General features: G+C 42.1%; 2 protein-coding genes across 2 annotated transcripts; both read left to right on the top strand.

Annotated features, from left to right (window-relative positions):
* Nucleotides 1-12,251: 12,251 nt before the first annotated feature.
* Nucleotides 12,252-16,467, top strand: LOC129761133 (uncharacterized). The gene is made up of 2 exons (XM_055758841.1): nucleotides 12,252-16,216; nucleotides 16,287-16,467. Exons 1-2 carry the CDS (start codon nucleotides 12,252-12,254, stop codon nucleotides 16,465-16,467), a joined length of 4,146 nt encoding a protein of 1,381 aa, XP_055614816.1.
* A 1,637-nt stretch (nucleotides 16,468-18,104) lies between these two features.
* LOC129761132 (uncharacterized) lies at nucleotides 18,105-18,938 on the top strand. The gene has a single exon (XM_055758840.1). It carries the CDS (start codon nucleotides 18,105-18,107, stop codon nucleotides 18,936-18,938), a length of 834 nt encoding a protein of 277 aa, XP_055614815.1.
* The last annotated feature ends 403 nt before the right edge of the window (nucleotides 18,939-19,341 follow it).

The following is a 19,341-nucleotide window of genomic DNA, read 5'->3' as shown; positions in this document are numbered from 1 at the left end:
GAACAACTATTCTCTCAGTGATGGAGTATGGCAGTTTCTGTTTTCAATCAGCTGCCAAAACACACCTCATTAAACTCGAGCGAATTCAGTATCTTTGTCTCCGTATCGCGTTGGGATGTATGCCCTCAACGCATACCATGAGTCTCGAGGTTTTGGCAGGCCTACTCCCACTAAAAGATCGCTTCAATTTATTATCTCTTCGGTTCCTCATCCGGTGTAAGGTTATGAACCCATTGGTGATCGGAAATTTTGAGCAGCTGATCGAGCTGAATTTTCATTCTGGATTCATGAGCTCATATCATGAATTCGTCTCCATGCAGGTTGATCCTTCTTCGTATATTCCCAACCGTGTTTGTTTTCCTGACTACATCAATTCCTCTGTACATTTTGATCTGTCCATGAAGCAGGATATCCATGGAATTCCAGATTATCATCGATCGGGGATCGTTCCTACGATTTTCGAAGCAAAGTATGGGCGTGTCAATTGTGATAATATGTACTTTACTGATGGGTCCTCTATGAATGAGTCCACAGGATTCGGAGTGTTCAACAATTTTTTTAGCACCTCACACAGTCTTCAGTATCCTTGCTCAGTGTATATTGCTGAATTGGCAGCGATACACTGGGCGCTGGACAGCGTCGCCTCACGACCTGTTGAACACTATTACATTGTAACGGATAGTCTTAGCTCTGTCGAAGCTATCCGTTCTGTGAGGCCGGAAAAGCACTCGCCGTACTTCCTTGAGAGAATACGAGAAATTTTGAGTGCTTTATCCAGACGCTGTTATGTCATTACCTTTGTCTGGGTCCCTTCACATTGCTCAATTCCGGGTAATGAGAGGGCTGACTTATTAGCAAAGGTAGGTGCAATTGAAGGCGAAAATTATCAGCGTCAAATCGCCTTCAATGAATTTTATTCTTTAGTTCGTAAAAATACCATCGTTAACTGGCAACGCAAATGGAACGAAGATGAATTGGGCCGGTGGTTTCACTCAATTTCCCCTAAGGTTAGCCTCAAACCGTGGTTCAAAAGTCTGGACTTGAGTCGGGACTTTATTCGCACCTTCTCCCGACTCATGTCCAATCACTGTTCGTTAGATGCGCTACTCTTTCGTTTCAATCTTGCCAGTAGCAATCTCTGTGTTTGTGGCCAAGGTTACCACGACATCGAGCACGTTGTTTGGTCGTGCGAGGTGTATCTTGTTGCCAGATCGAATTTAGAAAACTGCCATCGGACCCGAGGTAGACAGCCCAATGTACCGGTGAGAGATGTGTTGGCTCGGTTAGACCTCGATTACATGTCCTTAATATATGTTTTCCTCAAACCTATCGATCTTCGTGTGTGATTGTCCGTACACCCTTATCCTCTCCTTTTTTTTCCTTCGCGAGCGACTGTTTCCCTTCCCTAACTATAGAATAAGCTGAAATGTATATACATAATAGATATAATAATAGATTTAAGAATTGAGTATGATGAGCGTGAGTGTGAATGCGAGTGTGAACATTGTACAATATCCTTATATCCCCTCCTTTTCCAAAAGAAACTATGTCACCCTTCTAATCTCGAGTCGACCGCGAGTAATCGGTTTCCTACTTTATCAACCCTAGATTTAAGGAAACATGTTGATATATACTAATAAAAGTATAGCTAAGAGTTCGGCTCCTTTAAACCTATGTAACTGAGCCTGTAAAAATAAATGACTTAAATAAAAAAAAAAACGTAGCGTATCTCGAGAATTTATCTAAAAAGGAAAGGAATATATTAGGTTGTTTTAAGAATATATCTAGGTGTATTAAATCTAAAGGCTTTTTTGGGTCCGGAGTGGGTCCGAGCATGATTTTGTATGGATGCCTCTCGTACTTATTTTTATTACAAATGCGGCAGAGCCTTACAAACTGTCGTATTTTTCTTTTCATTGCTGGGAAATAGTACTTGTTTGCTATTTGTCTGTTATTTTCCCATACCCCTCTATGCCCATTTTCGTGGGTTTGTTCTATAGCAATATTTTGTTCCTCGGCCGCTTTCAGATCTATGAGAATTTTTTGAGAAAAATAAATTTTGAAAGGTTTGCCTCTACTGAAGTAGCTTCTACAGACGATTTGAATCGTCTGTATCAACTTTTCCGGGCAAAGGATGCAGTTTGATCTTTTGGGATCAATGTAATCTTCAAACATTTTAATTAGGTATGGAACTTCAAATATCAATTTCGTAATTTTTCGTCGGAAAACTCGTGGAAATATTTCTTCATAGGTTTCTTCTTCGTTGAGTCCGATTTTTAGAACAATCTGGTTACAGAACTCGTTTAATGATTTTTCTGTGCCTGGGATAAAGTCAGAATCGTCGGTATCAGCAGAGTGGGCCGTGGCTCCGTCTGACGAAGTGTCGCTTTCAGATGTGGAAGAAGAGTTTTCTTCCGCTTCATTGACGTTGATTTCCTCTCGTACTCTGGAAAGACTATCGGCTACGATGTTCTGCTTTCCAGGTCTGTATTTAATCTCGTAATCAAATTCTTCTAAATAGAGGCACCAATGAATGAGTCTGCTATTTGAATTTTTAAGGTTTAAGCTATATGTGAGAGGTTTATGATCGGTGTATAGAGTAAATTTTCTTCCGTTAAGATAAGGACGGAAGTATTTACATGCCCACACGATCGCCAAAAGTTCTTTCTCGATTGCGGAATAGTTTTCTTCTGACTTATTCAGCGTTTGAGAAGCAAAGGCAATTGGTTTGTCACTGCCAATTTGCCCCTGTGACAAAACGGCTCCAACTGCGAAATTGGAGGCGTCTGTTGTCAAAATAAATGGTTTGTCGAAATTCGGGTACTGTAATATATCACTCGATGTAAGAATATTTCGACATCGCTCAAAGGCATCTACGAAATCCTTAGTGTGAGTGATAGCTTCTCCTTTTCTCAACGTTTTTGTAAGTGGTTTGGCTATTTTCGCCAAAGTCTCGGATAAACTTGCGGTAATAGCCTAAAATTCCTAAGAATCCTCTTAGTTCTTTTTCATTCTTCGGAAGTGGCCATTTTCTGATGATTTCCATTTTTTCGGGATTTGGCTTTACTCCTTCACGAGTTACGATGTGGCCTAGAAAGGCTACTTCTTTGTGAAGAAACTCGCTTTTATCGAGTTGCACCTTCATATTGAATTTTCTAAGACTATCAAAAATTTTCTTTAGGTTGTCAAGGTGTTCCTTTAGGCTGGTAGAGAACACGATGATATCGTCCATGTACACAAGACATCGGACACCAATGTGCTCTCTCAAAACGTTATCCATCACGCGTTGAAACGTTGATGGAGCATTTTTCAAACCGAATGGCATTCTCGTAACTCGTAGTGTCCGTTTTCGACACTAAACGCAGTTTTTTCGATGTCACTCTTATCCACTTCGATCTGGTGAAATCCAGATGCCAAATCAAGTGTCGAAAAATAAATGCAACGGCCAAGCTTATCAAGAATGTCGTTAATATTAGGAATGGGATAACGATCATCGATCGTTTTCTCATTCAGCTTACGATAATCTATGACAAGTCGCCATTTCTTCTGGCCGGATGCGTCCATCTTTTTGACGTAGGACTACGTCTAACCGGAAGATATAGGGGGTGAAATGGAAATCTAGGCACTGAACAAGTAGGAAAAAATGCAAGATTTGGAACGCTTATAACTCGAGCATTTCTCAATAGATCGCAAAGGTTTTTGCATCAATTGATAGGAAATATATCTACGCATCTATCATAACGAATAACATTTCATTTTTCTTGAGATAAATAATTGAATAATTGTGAAATATCAACCATTGTCCAAATACACTATGTGCCCATTTTTGATTGGTCCATTTTGTGCTCCTCAAATCGTACCGACCAAAACGGGCAACCAGAGCAGCAGCGAAATAGAATGAAGCACGATTGGAAAGGAAAAAGAAAAAAATGAGGGAAACATTGGTCGCAGTCTCACACATGCGTAATTCTCGAGCCAGCCAGTCAGCTTCAAAATCCCCTCTCCGCTGCCGTAACGATCATTCTCATCCGAACCGTACACCACATCGTTTCGCATCACCTCACATCAACAAACCAACACAAGCAGCCATGGTTGGATATGGCAAAGGAGGAAAAGTGAAGGGAAAGGCAAAATCCCGCTCGAACCTTGATCTGGAGTTCCCGCTCGTGTTGATCTGGAGTTCCCCGCAAGGGTAGCTAGGCCGAGCGCGTTAGTACCAGTGTACCAGTCCACCTAGCCGGCGTTATATAGCTTCGGCCGCCGAAGTGATCGAGTTAGCTGGCAAAGCTGTTCGCGACGATAAGAAAACCTGCATTCGGAACAGAACACATTCGGTTCGGTGAACATCAAGACAACAGGCAGTTGCAGCGAGTGGCGAGTGGCAAACGCAATCGCAAAACGGCATCAGGTAACAGAAGAAAAAAGTTTGTTCTTTATACAAACTGCTTTGGCGGCAAATCCAGAACAAGGCGGCATCGAGGGCGTTCGAAATGGTTTTTTTCAAAACCACGAGTACTAAGTTTTCTAAATTGGAACCATTCCATAAAACAAGGCGCTTTTCAGGGCCATTAAACCTTCCAAAAAAGAGTTTAGGAAATAAAGTTCAATGCTTTCTAAAACATTATCCAAAATAATAATAAAACACAAATTGATGTTTTCATAATTTGTTTGCCAGGATCTGATGAGTATGTGAATTTGGCAATAAGCTGATAGTTGGGGACTTTCCTGATTATTCAATTTTCACCAATTCTTAAATTGTTTCGAGATTGAAAGTACAGTAATCTACAATTAGTTCGACATTTAGCTAATTGGACGGACATGTAATGTGACTTATTTAGTTGGACATTTTTGTAAACATAGAGATCCAAATTATGATCCCACATTGAAAGTCGACACTGTACCACTGTCATCGCAAATGTTCAATTACAGGTTAAAATTACCTCCAATCCGACACTGAGTAGTGGTAATGCGACGTGTCATTGAATGTAATTTACTGTAAAATATGTCACAAGCTGGATGGGAAGAAATTTTCCAACTGTGAAAGCTGTGGCGAGTGACAACAAATCGCTAAACAGGAAGGTTTAGCCGAACAAGATGGGGATATCGAGTGATAACAAAACAATAAACTCTTTAGACTTTTTGTGATCCTGAAAAGGACCCTTTTTAGTCTGTATGTGAATCCAACGAGCGAACAAATCGTAATGAATGTATTTTTTTGCCATCGCTCCCTTTTAACGCTCATTCGTTCGTCTCGTTGGACCCGCCCCTTTGGCTGAGTCTGCCGATTTGTCTCTATCCTGTGAGTGTGTACCGCTAGAGTATAAAACACGCGGACCCCAAAAAAATATCTTATTTTCCTTTAAACCGTAAACCCGTGTGGTTGTACGGCATCGGCATCGTGTACTCAACAAAGGAGGAAAAGAGAAGGGAAAGGCAAAATCCCGCTCGAACCGTGGTGGTCTGCAATTTCCCGTAGGTGTATCCGCCAATTGCACCGGAAAAGGTAGCTAGGTCGAGCGCGTTAGTACTTGTGTACCAGTCCATCTAGCCGGCGTTATATAGTTTCGGCCGCCGGAGTGATCGAGTTAGCTGGCAAAGCTGCTCGCGACGATAAGAAAACCTGCATTCGGAACATAACACATTCGGTTCGGTGGACATCAAGACAACAGGCAGTTGCAGCGAATGGCGAGTGGCAAACGCAATCGCAAAACGGCATCAGGTAGCAGAAGAAAAAAGTTTGTTTATACAAACTGCTTTGGTGGCAAATCCAGAACAAGGCGGCATCGAGGGCGTTCGAAATGGTTTTTTTCAAAACCACGAGTACTAAGTTTTCTAAATTGGAACCATTCCATAAAACAAGGCGCTTTTCAGAGCCATTAAACCTTCCAAAAAAGAGTTTAGGAAATAAAGTTCAATGCTTTCTAAAACATTATCCAAAATAATAATAAAACACAAATTGATGTTTTCATAATTTGTTTGCCAGGATTTGATGAGTATGTGAATTTGGCAGTTGTTCTGAGCTTATTGATAGTTGGGGACTTTCCTGATTATTCAATTTTCACCAATTCTTAAATTGTTTCCAGATTTAAAGTACAGTAATCTACAATTAGTTCGACATTTAGCTAATTGGACGGACATGTAATGCGACTTATTTAGTTGGACATTTTTGTAAACATAGAGATCCAAATTATGACCCCACATTGAAAGTCGACACTGTACCACTGTCATCGCAAATGTTCAATTACAGGTTAAAATTACCTCCAATCCGGCACTGAGTGGTGGTAATGCGACGTGCCATTGAATGTAATTTACTGTAAAATATGTCACAAGCTGGATGGGAAGAAATTTTCCAACTGTGAAAGCTGTGGCGAGTGACAACAAATCGCTAAACAGGAAGGTTTAGCCGAACAAGATGGGGATATCGAGTGATAACAAAACAATAAACTCTTTAGACTTTTTGTGATCCTGAAAAGGACCCTTTTTAGTCTGTATGTGAATCCAACGAGCGAACAAATCGTAATGAATGTATTTTTTTGCCATCGCTCCCTTTTAACGCTCATTCGTTCGTCTCGTTGGACCCGCCCCTTTGGCTGAGTCTGCCGATTTGTCTCTATCCTGTGAGTGTGTACCGCTAGAGTATAAAACACGCGGACCCCAAAAAAATATCTTATTTTCCTTTAAACCGTAAACCCGTGTGGTTGTACGGCATCGGCATCGTGTACTCAACAAAGGAGGAAAAGAGAAGGGAAAGGCAAAATCCCGCTCGAACCGTGGTGGTCTGCAATTTCCCGTAGGTGTATCCGCCAATTGCACCGGAAAAGGTAGCTAGGTCGAGCGCGTTAGTACTTGTGTACCAGTCCATCTAGCCGGCGTTATATAGTTTCGGCCGCCGGAGTGATCGAGTTAGCTGGCAAAGCTGCTCGCGACGATAAGAAAACCTGCATTCGGAACATAACACATTCGGTTCGGTGGACATCAAGACAACAGGCAGTTGCAGCGAATGGCGAGTGGCAAACGCAATCGCAAAACGGCATCAGGTAGCAGAAGAAAAAAGTTTGTTTATACAAACTGCTTTGGTGGCAAATCCAGAACAAGGCGGCATCGAGGGCGTTCGAAATGGTTTTTTTCAAAACCACGAGTACTAAGTTTTCTAAATTGGAACCATTCCATAAAACAAGGCGCTTTTCAGAGCCATTAAACCTTCCAAAAAAGAGTTTAGGAAATAAAGTTCAATGCTTTCTAAAACATTATCCAAAATAATAATAAAACACAAATTGATGTTTTCATAATTTGTTTGCCAGGATTTGATGAGTATGTGAATTTGGCAGTTGTTCTGAGCTTATTGATAGTTGGGGACTTTCCTGATTATTCAATTTTCACCAATTCTTAAATTGTTTCCAGATTTAAAGTACAGTAATCTACAATTAGTTCGACATTTAGCTAATTGGACGGACATGTAATGCGACTTATTTAGTTGGACATTTTTGTAAACATAGAGATCCAAATTATGACCCCACATTGAAAGTCGACACTGTACCACTGTCATCGCAAATGTTCAATTACAGGTTAAAATTACCTCCAATCCGGCACTGAGTGGTGGTAATGCGACGTGCCATTGAATGTAATTTACTGTAAAATATGTCACAAGCTGGATGGGAAGAAATTTTCCAACTGTGAAAGCTGTGGCGAGTGACAACAAATCGCTAAACAGGAAGGTTTAGCCGAACAAGATGGGGATATCGAGTGATAACAAAACAATAAACTCTTTAGACTTTTTGTGATCCTGAAAAGGACCCTTTTTAGTCTGTATGTGAATCCAACGAGCGAACAAATCGTAATGAATGTATTTTTTTGCCATCGCTCCCTTTTAACGCTCATTCGTTCGTCTCGTTGGACCCGCCCCTTTGGCTGAGTCTGCCGATTTGTCTCTATCCTGTGAGTGTGTACCGCTAGAGTATAAAACACGCGGACCCCAAAAAAATATCTTATTTTCCTTTAAACCGTAAACCCGTGTGGTTGTACGGCATCGGCATCGTGTACTCAACAAAGGAGGAAAAGAGAAGGGAAAGGCAAAATCCCGCTCGAACCGTGGTGGTCTGCAATTTCCCGTAGGTGTATCCGCCAATTGCACCGGAAAAGGTAGCTAGGTCGAGCGCGTTAGTACTTGTGTACCAGTCCATCTAGCCGGCGTTATATAGTTTCGGCCGCCGGAGTGATCGAGTTAGCTGGCAAAGCTGCTCGCGACGATAAGAAAACCTGCATTCGGAACATAACACATTCGGTTCGGTGGACATCAAGACAACAGGCAGTTGCAGCGAATGGCGAGTGGCAAACGCAATCGCAAAACGGCATCAGGTAGCAGAAGAAAAAAGTTTGTTTATACAAACTGCTTTGGTGGCAAATCCAGAACAAGGCGGCATCGAGGGCGTTCGAAATGGTTTTTTTCAAAACCACGAGTACTAAGTTTTCTAAATTGGAACCATTCCATAAAACAAGGCGCTTTTCAGAGCCATTAAACCTTCCAAAAAAGAGTTTAGGAAATAAAGTTCAATGCTTTCTAAAACATTATCCAAAATAATAATAAAACACAAATTGATGTTTTCATAATTTGTTTGCCAGGATTTGATGAGTATGTGAATTTGGCAGTTGTTCTGAGCTTATTGATAGTTGGGGACTTTCCTGATTATTCAATTTTCACCAATTCTTAAATTGTTTCCAGATTTAAAGTACAGTAATCTACAATTAGTTCGACATTTAGCTAATTGGACGGACATGTAATGCGACTTATTTAGTTGGACATTTTTGTAAACATAGAGATCCAAATTATGACCCCACATTGAAAGTCGACACTGTACCACTGTCATCGCAAATGTTCAATTACAGGTTAAAATTACCTCCAATCCGGCACTGAGTGGTGGTAATGCGACGTGCCATTGAATGTAATTTACTGTAAAATATGTCACAAGCTGGATGGGAAGAAATTTTCCAACTGTGAAAGCTGTGGCGAGTGACAACAAATCGCTAAACAGGAAGGTTTAGCCGAACAAGATGGGGATATCGAGTGATAACAAAACAATAAACTCTTTAGACTTTTTGTGATCCTGAAAAGGACCCTTTTTAGTCTGTATGTGAATCCAACGAGCGAACAAATCGTAATGAATGTATTTTTTTGCCATCGCTCCCTTTTAACGCTCATTCGTTCGTCTCGTTGGACCCGCCCCTTTGGCTGAGTCTGCCGATTTGTCTCTATCCTGTGAGTGTGTACCGCTAGAGTATAAAACACGCGGACCCCAAAAAAATATCTTATTTTCCTTTAAACCGTAAACCCGTGTGGTTGTACGGCATCGGCATCGTGTACTCAACAAAGGAGGAAAAGAGAAGGGAAAGGCAAAATCCCGCTCGAACCGTGGTGGTCTGCAATTTCCCGTAGGTGTATCCGCCAATTGCACCGGAAAAGGTAGCTAGGTCGAGCGCGTTAGTACTTGTGTACCAGTCCATCTAGCCGGCGTTATATAGTTTCGGCCGCCGGAGTGATCGAGTTAGCTGGCAAAGCTGCTCGCGACGATAAGAAAACCTGCATTCGGAACATAACACATTCGGTTCGGTGGACATCAAGACAACAGGCAGTTGCAGCGAATGGCGAGTGGCAAACGCAATCGCAAAACGGCATCAGGTAGCAGAAGAAAAAAGTTTGTTTATACAAACTGCTTTGGTGGCAAATCCAGAACAAGGCGGCATCGAGGGCGTTCGAAATGGTTTTTTTCAAAACCACGAGTACTAAGTTTTCTAAATTGGAACCATTCCATAAAACAAGGCGCTTTTCAGAGCCATTAAACCTTCCAAAAAAGAGTTTAGGAAATAAAGTTCAATGCTTTCTAAAACATTATCCAAAATAATAATAAAACACAAATTGATGTTTTCATAATTTGTTTGCCAGGATTTGATGAGTATGTGAATTTGGCAGTTGTTCTGAGCTTATTGATAGTTGGGGACTTTCCTGATTATTCAATTTTCACCAATTCTTAAATTGTTTCCAGATTTAAAGTACAGTAATCTACAATTAGTTCGACATTTAGCTAATTGGACGGACATGTAATGCGACTTATTTAGTTGGACATTTTTGTAAACATAGAGATCCAAATTATGACCCCACATTGAAAGTCGACACTGTACCACTGTCATCGCAAATGTTCAATTACAGGTTAAAATTACCTCCAATCCGGCACTGAGTGGTGGTAATGCGACGTGCCATTGAATGTAATTTACTGTAAAATATGTCACAAGCTGGATGGGAAGAAATTTTCCAACTGTGAAAGCTGTGGCGAGTGACAACAAATCGCCAAACAGGAAGGTTTAGCCGAACAAGATGGGAATATCGAGTGATAACAAAAACACAACACCAAAGGTTCTTTTCAGAACCATCAACATATTCATAAAGAGTAAACAGTAAACTAATCCATTTTTCAGGTAGATAGGTAGGTATTCACGTAGGTGAAGAAAATAAAACAATATATTTAAAATATATATTTAACAAAAGCTGTCCCCTTTGTATAGTCCTACGTCACTCCGGTTATGTCCCCGACATTACCCACCCGTCTTTTTTGGGACTATCCAGACTGGTGAAGTCCAAGGGCTACTTGAAGGTCTTATAATGCCTTGATCAAGCATTTTCGAAATCTGTCGCTGAACTTCCTCTCTATGGCAGAAAGGGTAGCGATAAGATTTCGTGTGAATCGGTATATCGTCTTTTGTGGAAATTTTATGTCTAATCGCATTGGTGAAGGTCAGTTGTTCGCCTTCTACATAAAATATACTCTCATAATCTGCAATCACTTTCATTAGGTTAGATTTTTCTTCTTTGTTCAGATGATCAACTCTCAATTGATCGAAAATGGGTGTCCTGCCAAATTGAGTTACATAATCTTGGGTCGGTTCCTCTAAGGAAAAATTGTTAAGTTCAACATCTAGAGGACGTTTTATTAATACTTTTGAAGGGCTTTTTGATATGTTTGATACAGTAAAAAAAGCATGGCTATCTTTTGAATTGTAGATACCAGAGTGTATGATAATGTCCTTAGAGAGAAAAATGTCATTGTTACCCATTAGTCAAAAATTATAAAATGAAATGTTCTAAAAGCAACTTAATTACTATTTACAAATGGTTAAAACTTAAACTAATTAAAAAATGAATTTGTCGACGAATTAAAATGTTAAAGTGTTATACTAAAATAAAAATGACCATCACTATCGGACATCGATCGTACTCAGAGAAAGGATGTAGGCGTAACGATCACACTATGCAGCTTCACGATGACCGATAGCGAGATGATCAGATCAGTAGCTTAGAAGACATTGTATAGTCAAGCAGTAAATAAAAAGGATTGCGAATTTTGGAATTGTTTAATTAAAACGTGGATATAATTTTTTGGAACGTTGAAAGAAAGTATCTGGTGGTACATGCAAGTACAATTTTGGATCGTAGAAATTGCCATTCGAACCACACTCAACAAACATATGGTGCCGTGACCAGGATTTGGTGGCAAATTTTCTACCTGGTGTTAACTTCAGGGATAATTATTCTCGCGTGTGCCTCGGTGTCTCATTGTTCTCTGCTGTGCACAATAAATCTCTAGAGAAGGAGTTGAAACAATAGCTGAAATATTTCGGCGTCATCTGCTAATTATATTGGATGCCGTGGATAATTATATTGGATTTTTGTTGGCGTGCTTGGAATTATTCGCTGCTAAACGCAAAACTTGATAAATATACAAGGCCTTAGAAGAGAGGCCCTCAGGTGAGTGGCTGTTCAAAACGGCTTAATTTATCGAAAAGTGTTACCTTTGGATTTTGTTGCATGTACACGCGCATATTCACATATTCTGTTGCTTGACGCTGCTACAACTTAGTTACTCATCGGGTGGAGAATCTACTGGTTTGGAATACACGATCACTGGCGCAAATTTGATCATTTGGCTTACGGACTGGCTTTTGGAATAGGATTTCACAACATACACTAATATTGGAGGGATCATTACTAGACGGCAACGGACAAGGATTCAGATAAATAATTTTCTTTTGGTTGGCGACATAATTTACTTATACAAGGCCTTTATTGGACAGGCCTCAGGTGAGTACCTGTCCAATCGCAAAACACAATCACCGGAGGTGCTTCCTGGTTGTTCTTTTCTTTATTTTCGGTGGATATCGACGTCGAACGTATCGATGTATTGCTGTGCTGATAGTATTGGGAAATGGCTGACAAGAAAATAAAGGAAAAGATCAAGAAGAGAGATCGCATCGTAGCATCTCTTCTGCGGCAAGCTGATTTTTTGGAAGCGTATGATGAACTGCAGACAGGTCAAATTCAAGCTCGTCTAGAAAAGCTTGAGAAAAAGTGGGATGAGTTTGAGGAAGTCCAGGAGGAAATAGCTGCCCTGGATGAGAAGGGAGAATATAAAGAGGAATGTTTGAATATTGATAAGGAGTTCGAAGCTCAATATTTCGAAATACGAGTAGAGTTTTTGGAAAAGTTACAAGCTACTACTACTCCAGCAGGAGGATTTGATACGAGTGTTGTGCGTAATAATACTGCATTGGGGAATCACACTGGCGTCAGGCTTCCGCAAATATCGCTACCTGAATTCAACGGCGACTATCGCAATTGGCTTTCATTCGAATCTACTTTTGTGTCATTGATTCACGAATCGAACGATATCAATGATGTACAAAAGTTTCATTATTTGAAATCAGCACTGAAGGGTGAAGCTGCAAAGCTCATACAATCCCTCACTGTGACAGGGGAAAATTATATAATTGCTTGGGAAACGATTACCAAACGGTACTCGAATGAATATCTGCTTCGAAAAAGGCACTTGCAGGCCCTGATGGAATATCCGAAATTGGAGCACGAATCGGCTGCGGCAATCCATGGTTTAGTTGATGAGTTCGAGCAACGACTAAAGATACTCAAACAACTAGGGGAGCACACAGAACACTGGGGTGCTATGATCGTCCACTGGATGTGCTCCAAGTTGGACAAGCTCACATTGCAGTTGTGGGAAGACCACGTAGTATCAATCAAGGAACCGTCGTTCACAATATTGGTGGAATTTTTGGAGCGGAGGACACGTGTGTTGGAAGCAGTACTATCAAACACAGTAGAAGCTATGGGTAAATCAACCGTCAAACGTCAACGAGCAGTTGTATCGGCCACCACTGAAGCTGAATCCAGATCATCTGCTTGCTGCTGCTGCGGGGATCAACATCATTTAGTAAAATGTTCTCGTTTTCAGAAAATGAAATTTAATGAGCGATTGCAGTTCGTAAATACAAAACGACTTTGTAGCAATTGCTTTCGAACCGGTCATTGGGTCCGCGACTGCAATTCCAAGTCTAACTGCAGGACATGCGATAAAAGGCATCACACTATGATTCACCCTGGTTTTCCGGCTGGTACTGGAATGGCCAATATCCGCCAATCTTCCTCAAAACATGCAGGTCAAAAAGATGCACAAGGAACAAGCTCTCTTTCAGTAACTGATGGCAACGGAGCCTCGACACGCGAGGACATCGAGGAACCTAGCGTCGGTTCATACAATGTGGGGATCAGTTCCAATAAGTCGAACGTATTCCTATCAACAATTATATTAACAATCCGAGACTGTAATGGCAGAAAGCATTTAGCACGAGCGCTTCTGGACAATGGTTCGCAGATCAATATCATCAGCGAACACTTATGTCAAATACTACGTTTGAGGCGGAGAGCAGTGAGTGTTCCAATTTGCGGAATTGGACGAACGGAATGTACAGCGAGGCAAACAGTGTCCGCTACTATCGGATCAAGAACGACAGGTTTTTCGGAGGAATTTTTTTTGGCGATGCAACGGATTACTACAGAGTTGCCTTCAGTAACAGTACCAGTTCAACATTGGAGAATTCCGCAAAATATGCAGTTGGCAGATCCAGAGTTCAATATACGCAACAGCATTGATTTGCTTCTCGGAGCAGAACGCTTCTACAATTTTGTCCTGGAGAACACAATGAAGAAGATGAGTTTGGGCCCAAATCTTCCGGTGTTGGTGGACACTGTCTTTGGCTGGATAGTGTCGGGACGTGCATTGTACTCTACTGAACAAGTAGTTGGATGTTGTTTGGCTGCGGCTTCGGAAAATTTAGACCATTTGTTGGAACGATTTTGGAGAGTTGAAAGCATCGACGATACGCCTGCTTGGTCCAAAGATGAGAAGGACTGCGAGGAACATTTTGTCCGAACACATAGTCGTGACATAGACGGACGGTATGTGGTGCAGCTACCCAAACGAATTAACTACGAAAAAATGCTTGGTAATTCACGATCGATCGCATTAAAGCGATTCATAAATTTAGAGAAGCGACTAAAGCAGGACGCTGATATGCGGTGTCAGTATAACGCATTTATGGCGGAGTACCTTCAACTAGGACATATGCGAGAGGTTGATCCTGACAAACTAAAATTGGAAACGGAAAATGGATTTGTCGTTTGTTATTTGCCGCACCATGCAGTATTGAAGCAATCGAGCACGACAACCAAAGTGAGGGTTGTGTTCGATGGATCCGCCCAAACGGATTCAGGATATTCGTTGAACCAATCATTGTTGAAGGGGCCTACAATACAAGATGAGCTCTTGTATTTGCTACTACGCTTTCGCAAGCACGAAGTTGCACTCATCGGAGATCTGGAAAAAATGTACCGACAAGTGAAGGTTGATGATAATGACGCCAAATTACAACGCATTTTTTGGCGGTTCACGTGCGAGGAGCCAATGAAAGAGTACGAACTACTCACGGTAACGTACGGTTTGACGCCGTCGTCATTCCTCGCCACAAGAGTACTTCGACAACTTGCGGAGGATGAAGGAGATAAATCGACAGAGGCAAAGATCGCCTTGACCAACGACTTTTATGTTGACGATTACATAGGCGGGGCACCAAGTGTAGAAGCGGCAGTGGTTTTGCGGGAACAATTAACTGAGTTGTTGGCTAAAGGAGGATTTTTAATTCGAAAGTGGTGCTCGAATAAACTCGAAGCTCTGGATGGCGTTCCAGCGCATCACCTTGGTACGAGAAATCAGATAGATTTTGATATTACTTCAAACGATGAAGTAAAAACCCTCGGAATATCATGGATACCGACAACTGATCAACTTCGGTTTTCCTTTAGCATCTCAGCTATGCAAACGGAATGGACTAAGCGGCGCATTCTTTCGTCGATTGCCAAGCTTTTTGACCCGCTTGGGCTAATATCGCCTATAATTGTAACAGCGAAGATTTTCATGCAAGAGTTTGCATTGTTGCACTGCGGATGGGATGATCCTGTTCCATCTGAGATGGCGGAAAGGTGGCTAACTTTCTACGAAAAATTGGAAGGATTATCTGAATTGCGAATTGATCGTTTCGCGTTCATATCGGGATGGGTCAGCGTGCAACTTCATTGTTTCGCTGACGCATCGGAGCTGGCTTATGGCATCTGCATTTATGTACGCTCTGTGGATTGCACTGGTAACGTGCAGGTGGAATTATTATCCTCCAAATCTCGTGTCGCACCTCTGAAGCGGTTCACGATTCCGCGGCTAGAACTTTGCGCTGCGAAGGAGGCAGGAATGCTGTACGAGAAGGTATCAAAAGCTCTTTCGTTGGATAAAATACCCGCTTATTTTTGGTCTGATTCGACGATTGTGCTGCATTGGTTGAAATCACCACCTAACAGGTGGAAAACGTTCGTGGCCAATAGGGTTTCATCGGTCCAGACTTCAACTTATGGCCACGTCTGGAAGCATGTATCCGGTAAAGACAACCCAGCGGATTTGGTGTCTCGCGGGATGCCTGTAAAAGAGTTCATTCAAAGTAAACTGTGGAGGCGAGGGCCAGAATGGTTACAGGATCCGAACAATTGGCCCAAGAACGGACCGGATGATTCATTTACATATGAGGACCTGGAACTTCGTGTTAGTCTACCAGCACTGGCTGTGAGCACTCAGCCAGACCCATTATTCTACTTACGTTCATCTCTAAACTCACTTCTACGTATCGTCTCTTACTGTTTGCGTTTCGGACACAATACCAGGTTCCAAGCAAAGCACATCACTGGACCTTTAGCTGGTCGTCTTCGAAACTCATCTATTGATTATGTTACTAAGCACCAGGCAATACTACCCAGTCATCATCCTTTCACTTGTATGTTAGTAAACCATTTTCATCTACAAACTCAGCATGGTGGTCGCAATTTAACACTTTCTACGATGCGGCAGGAATTCTGGCCGATACACGGCAAACGAGTGGTCAATGCAGTTCTACGCAGATGTTATCGATGCTTCCGTGTCAACCCTGCAAAAATACACCAACCCATCGGTCAACTTCCCGGAGCACGTGTTCGCCCCAGCAAGCCTTTTTCAGTTACGGGCGTGGATTACTGTGGCCCTTTCTTTTTGAAACCCCCGCACAGACGCGCCGCAGCCCCCAAGTTTTATATAGCAGTATTCATCTGTTTCGCCCGTGGCCGAGTGGTTAGCGTCATAACTAACATGCCGGGTGTTCGGGTTCGATTCCCGTTCTGGTCGGGGGAATTTTTCGTCAAAGAAATTTCCTCCGACTTGCACTGTGATCACGCGTATTCTAGAGCTTGCCACTCAGAATGCATTCAAGGCGTGTTATTTGGCATAGAAATCTTAACTAAGTACTAAAGGGTGTGTCACATCAAATAGCATCACGGAAAAAACGCTATAAAAATTTACTTTTTAGGAATTATATCTTCAGCTTTCGCTTAGAATCAGATGAGAGTGTATAGATCACGTTGGCCATGCTTCACTGTCAATTTTTCGTAAATTTGGAAAAATGTCGTCGAACGAAAAAGAGCGTCGTGAATTAATCTTGTACACTCATTTCGAGAATCCGGAGTTGTCACATCGGGACATCGGTAAGATGCTGGGAATCGTCCAATCCACGGTCAGCAGAGTACTAAAACGATACTTCGAGAACCTAACCATCGACCGGAAGGAGAAGAACGGCAAAAATGGATGCTCCGTCAGTGAAAAAGATCACAAGCGCGTAGTTAAGCAGTGTAGACGTGATCCGAGACGTTCGGTCCGGGATGTCGCCAATAAGCTGAATTTGTCAAGTTCATTCGTCCAGCGGACCACGCAGCGGGAGGGCCTGCGTACATACAAGGTTCAGAAGGCTCCTAACCGTGACCAAAGGCAAAACATGGTGGGGAAGACGCGATCCCGGAAGCTGTACACCGAAATGCTGACGAAGCCGCATTGCCTGGTAATGGACGACGAAACCTACGTCAAAGCGGACTTTCGTCAGCTGCCGGGCCTGTTGTTCTTCTCCGCAGAGGACAAATTCAGCGTTCCGGAGGAGATTCGCAAGCAGAAACTATCCAAGTTTGTCAAAAAGTACATGGTGTGGCAAGCGATCTGCTCTTGCGGAAAGCGGATCGCCCCCTTCGTGATGACCGACACGGTAAACGGGCAGGTTTACCATAAGGAGTGCCTACAGAAGCGCTTACTACCACTATTGAAGCAGCACGAGGGCCCGACCATCTTCTGGCCGGATCTCGCTTCGTGCCACTATTCAAAGGACGTGTTGGAGTGGTACGAAGCCAACGGGGTCACCTTCGTGCCAAAGGAAATGAACCCGCCCAACGCGCCGGAGTTTATGAAGCAGGCCCTCCGGAAGAACCCAAAAGTTGTCAAATCGGAGGCGGACTTCAAGAGAAAATGGATTTATGTTAAAAAAAAAATACAACCTGACATTGTACAGAACCTTATAGACGGGGTAAAGAGGAAGGTGCGAGCATACGGGCTTAGGCTCGAAGTATGAATAAAAAGAAAATGCCAAAAGTTGTTTAATAGTTTTTATTTTACTGTCTAAAATTTTCAAAAGGATCGGTCTACTGGGCGAATTTCTACAACGTTTTTTCCGTGATGCAATTTGATGTGACACACCCTTTAATAAAAATGACGCAAGTAATACTACGTTGAGACGGCGAAGTTCCTCTAGGAACGTTAGTGCCATTGAAGAAGAAGAAGAAGATCTGTTTCGCCACAAAGGCGATACATCTGGAGATGGTTTCCGATCTGTCTACGACAGGTTTTCTTTCTGCTCTACACCGGTTCATCGGTCGCTATGGAATACCTTCTCAGATCCACTCTGATAACGCCACAAATTTCGCTAGCGCCAACAACGAATTAAAGGAATTGTACAATTTACTCTCCGATAAGAAAGCTCGAGATCAAATTCATACGGATTGTTCACGTCAAGGCATCGAGTGGCACTTCATCCCACCCCGTGCTCCCAATTTTGGCGGGCTGTGGGAGGCAGCCGTTCGCAGTGTTAAAACATCCCTCAAAAAACAAATTGGCATCCAGCAATTGAATTATGAAAGCTTCTCAACGTTACTGGCCCAAATAACAACAGCGCTTAATTCAAGGCCATTAACTCCCTTGTCTGATGACCCGTCGGATATGGAGGCCCTCACGCTTGCCCATTTCATCATAGGAACTGCCATGAACACTCTACCGGAGCCAGATTACACTCACTCTCCCACAAGTCGCCTATCCCACTATCAGCAACGACAGCAATTGTTCCAGCAATTTTGGAATCGCTGGACAACAGAGTACTTGCACAACCTGCAGGTAATAAATAAGCAGTACCAAGGACGTAATATCAACACTGGAAACATTGTCTTGCTCATCGAGGACAACCAACCACCACTGCAGTGGCCCCTCGCAAGGATAATTGAGCTCCACCCCGGCTCGGATGGAGTTGTGCGGGTGGTTACTGTGAAAACAAGGAATGGAACGTACAAGAGACCGGTCAACAAAATTTGTCCCTTACCAGGCGAGGATGTGGACCAGAAAACGAAGCCATTGGTACAATGGAAAAAGATTTCTAATTAATGAGTATGATTATTTATTGAACTTAGTTCAAGGGGGCCGGAAATGTTACCCGTTAGTCAAAAATTATAAAATGAAATGTTCTAAAAGCAACTTAATTACTATTTACAAATGGTTAAAACTTAAACTAATTAAAAAATGAATTTGTCGACGAATTAAAATGTTAAAGTGTTATACTAAAATAAAAATGACCATCACTATCGGACATCGATCGTACTCAGAGAAAGGATGTAGGCGTAACGATCACACTATGCAGCTTCACGATGACCGATAGCGAGATGATCAGATCAGTAGCTTAGAAGACATTGTATAGTCAAGCAGTAAATAAAAAGGATTGCGAATTTTGGAATTGTTTAATTAAAACGTGGATATAATTTTTTGGAACGCTGAAAGAAAGTATCTGGTG

Source organism: Toxorhynchites rutilus, chromosome 1 (genome assembly GCF_029784135.1).
Source record: "Toxorhynchites rutilus septentrionalis strain SRP chromosome 1, ASM2978413v1, whole genome shotgun sequence".
Classification (NCBI taxonomy): domain Eukaryota; kingdom Metazoa; phylum Arthropoda; class Insecta; order Diptera; family Culicidae; genus Toxorhynchites; species Toxorhynchites rutilus.
Note: the sequence above shows the minus strand (reverse complement) of the source record. Positions and strands in the feature narration are given on the sequence as shown.

What these genes read in the sequence shown, in the direction of transcription:
- LOC129761133 (XM_055758841.1), top strand. Translation starts at nt 12,252, where the DNA reads ATGGCTGACAAGAAAATAAAGGAAAAGATCAAGAAGAGAGATCGCATC. An exon ending in CATCATCCTTTCACTTGTAT is followed by an intron (nt 16,217 to 16,286) that starts GTTAGTAAACCA and finishes ACGATGCGGCAG; the next exon opens with GAATTCTGGCCGATACACGG.
- LOC129761132 (XM_055758840.1), top strand. Translation starts at nt 18,105, where the DNA reads ATGGTTTCCGATCTGTCTACGACAGGTTTTCTTTCTGCTCTACACCGG.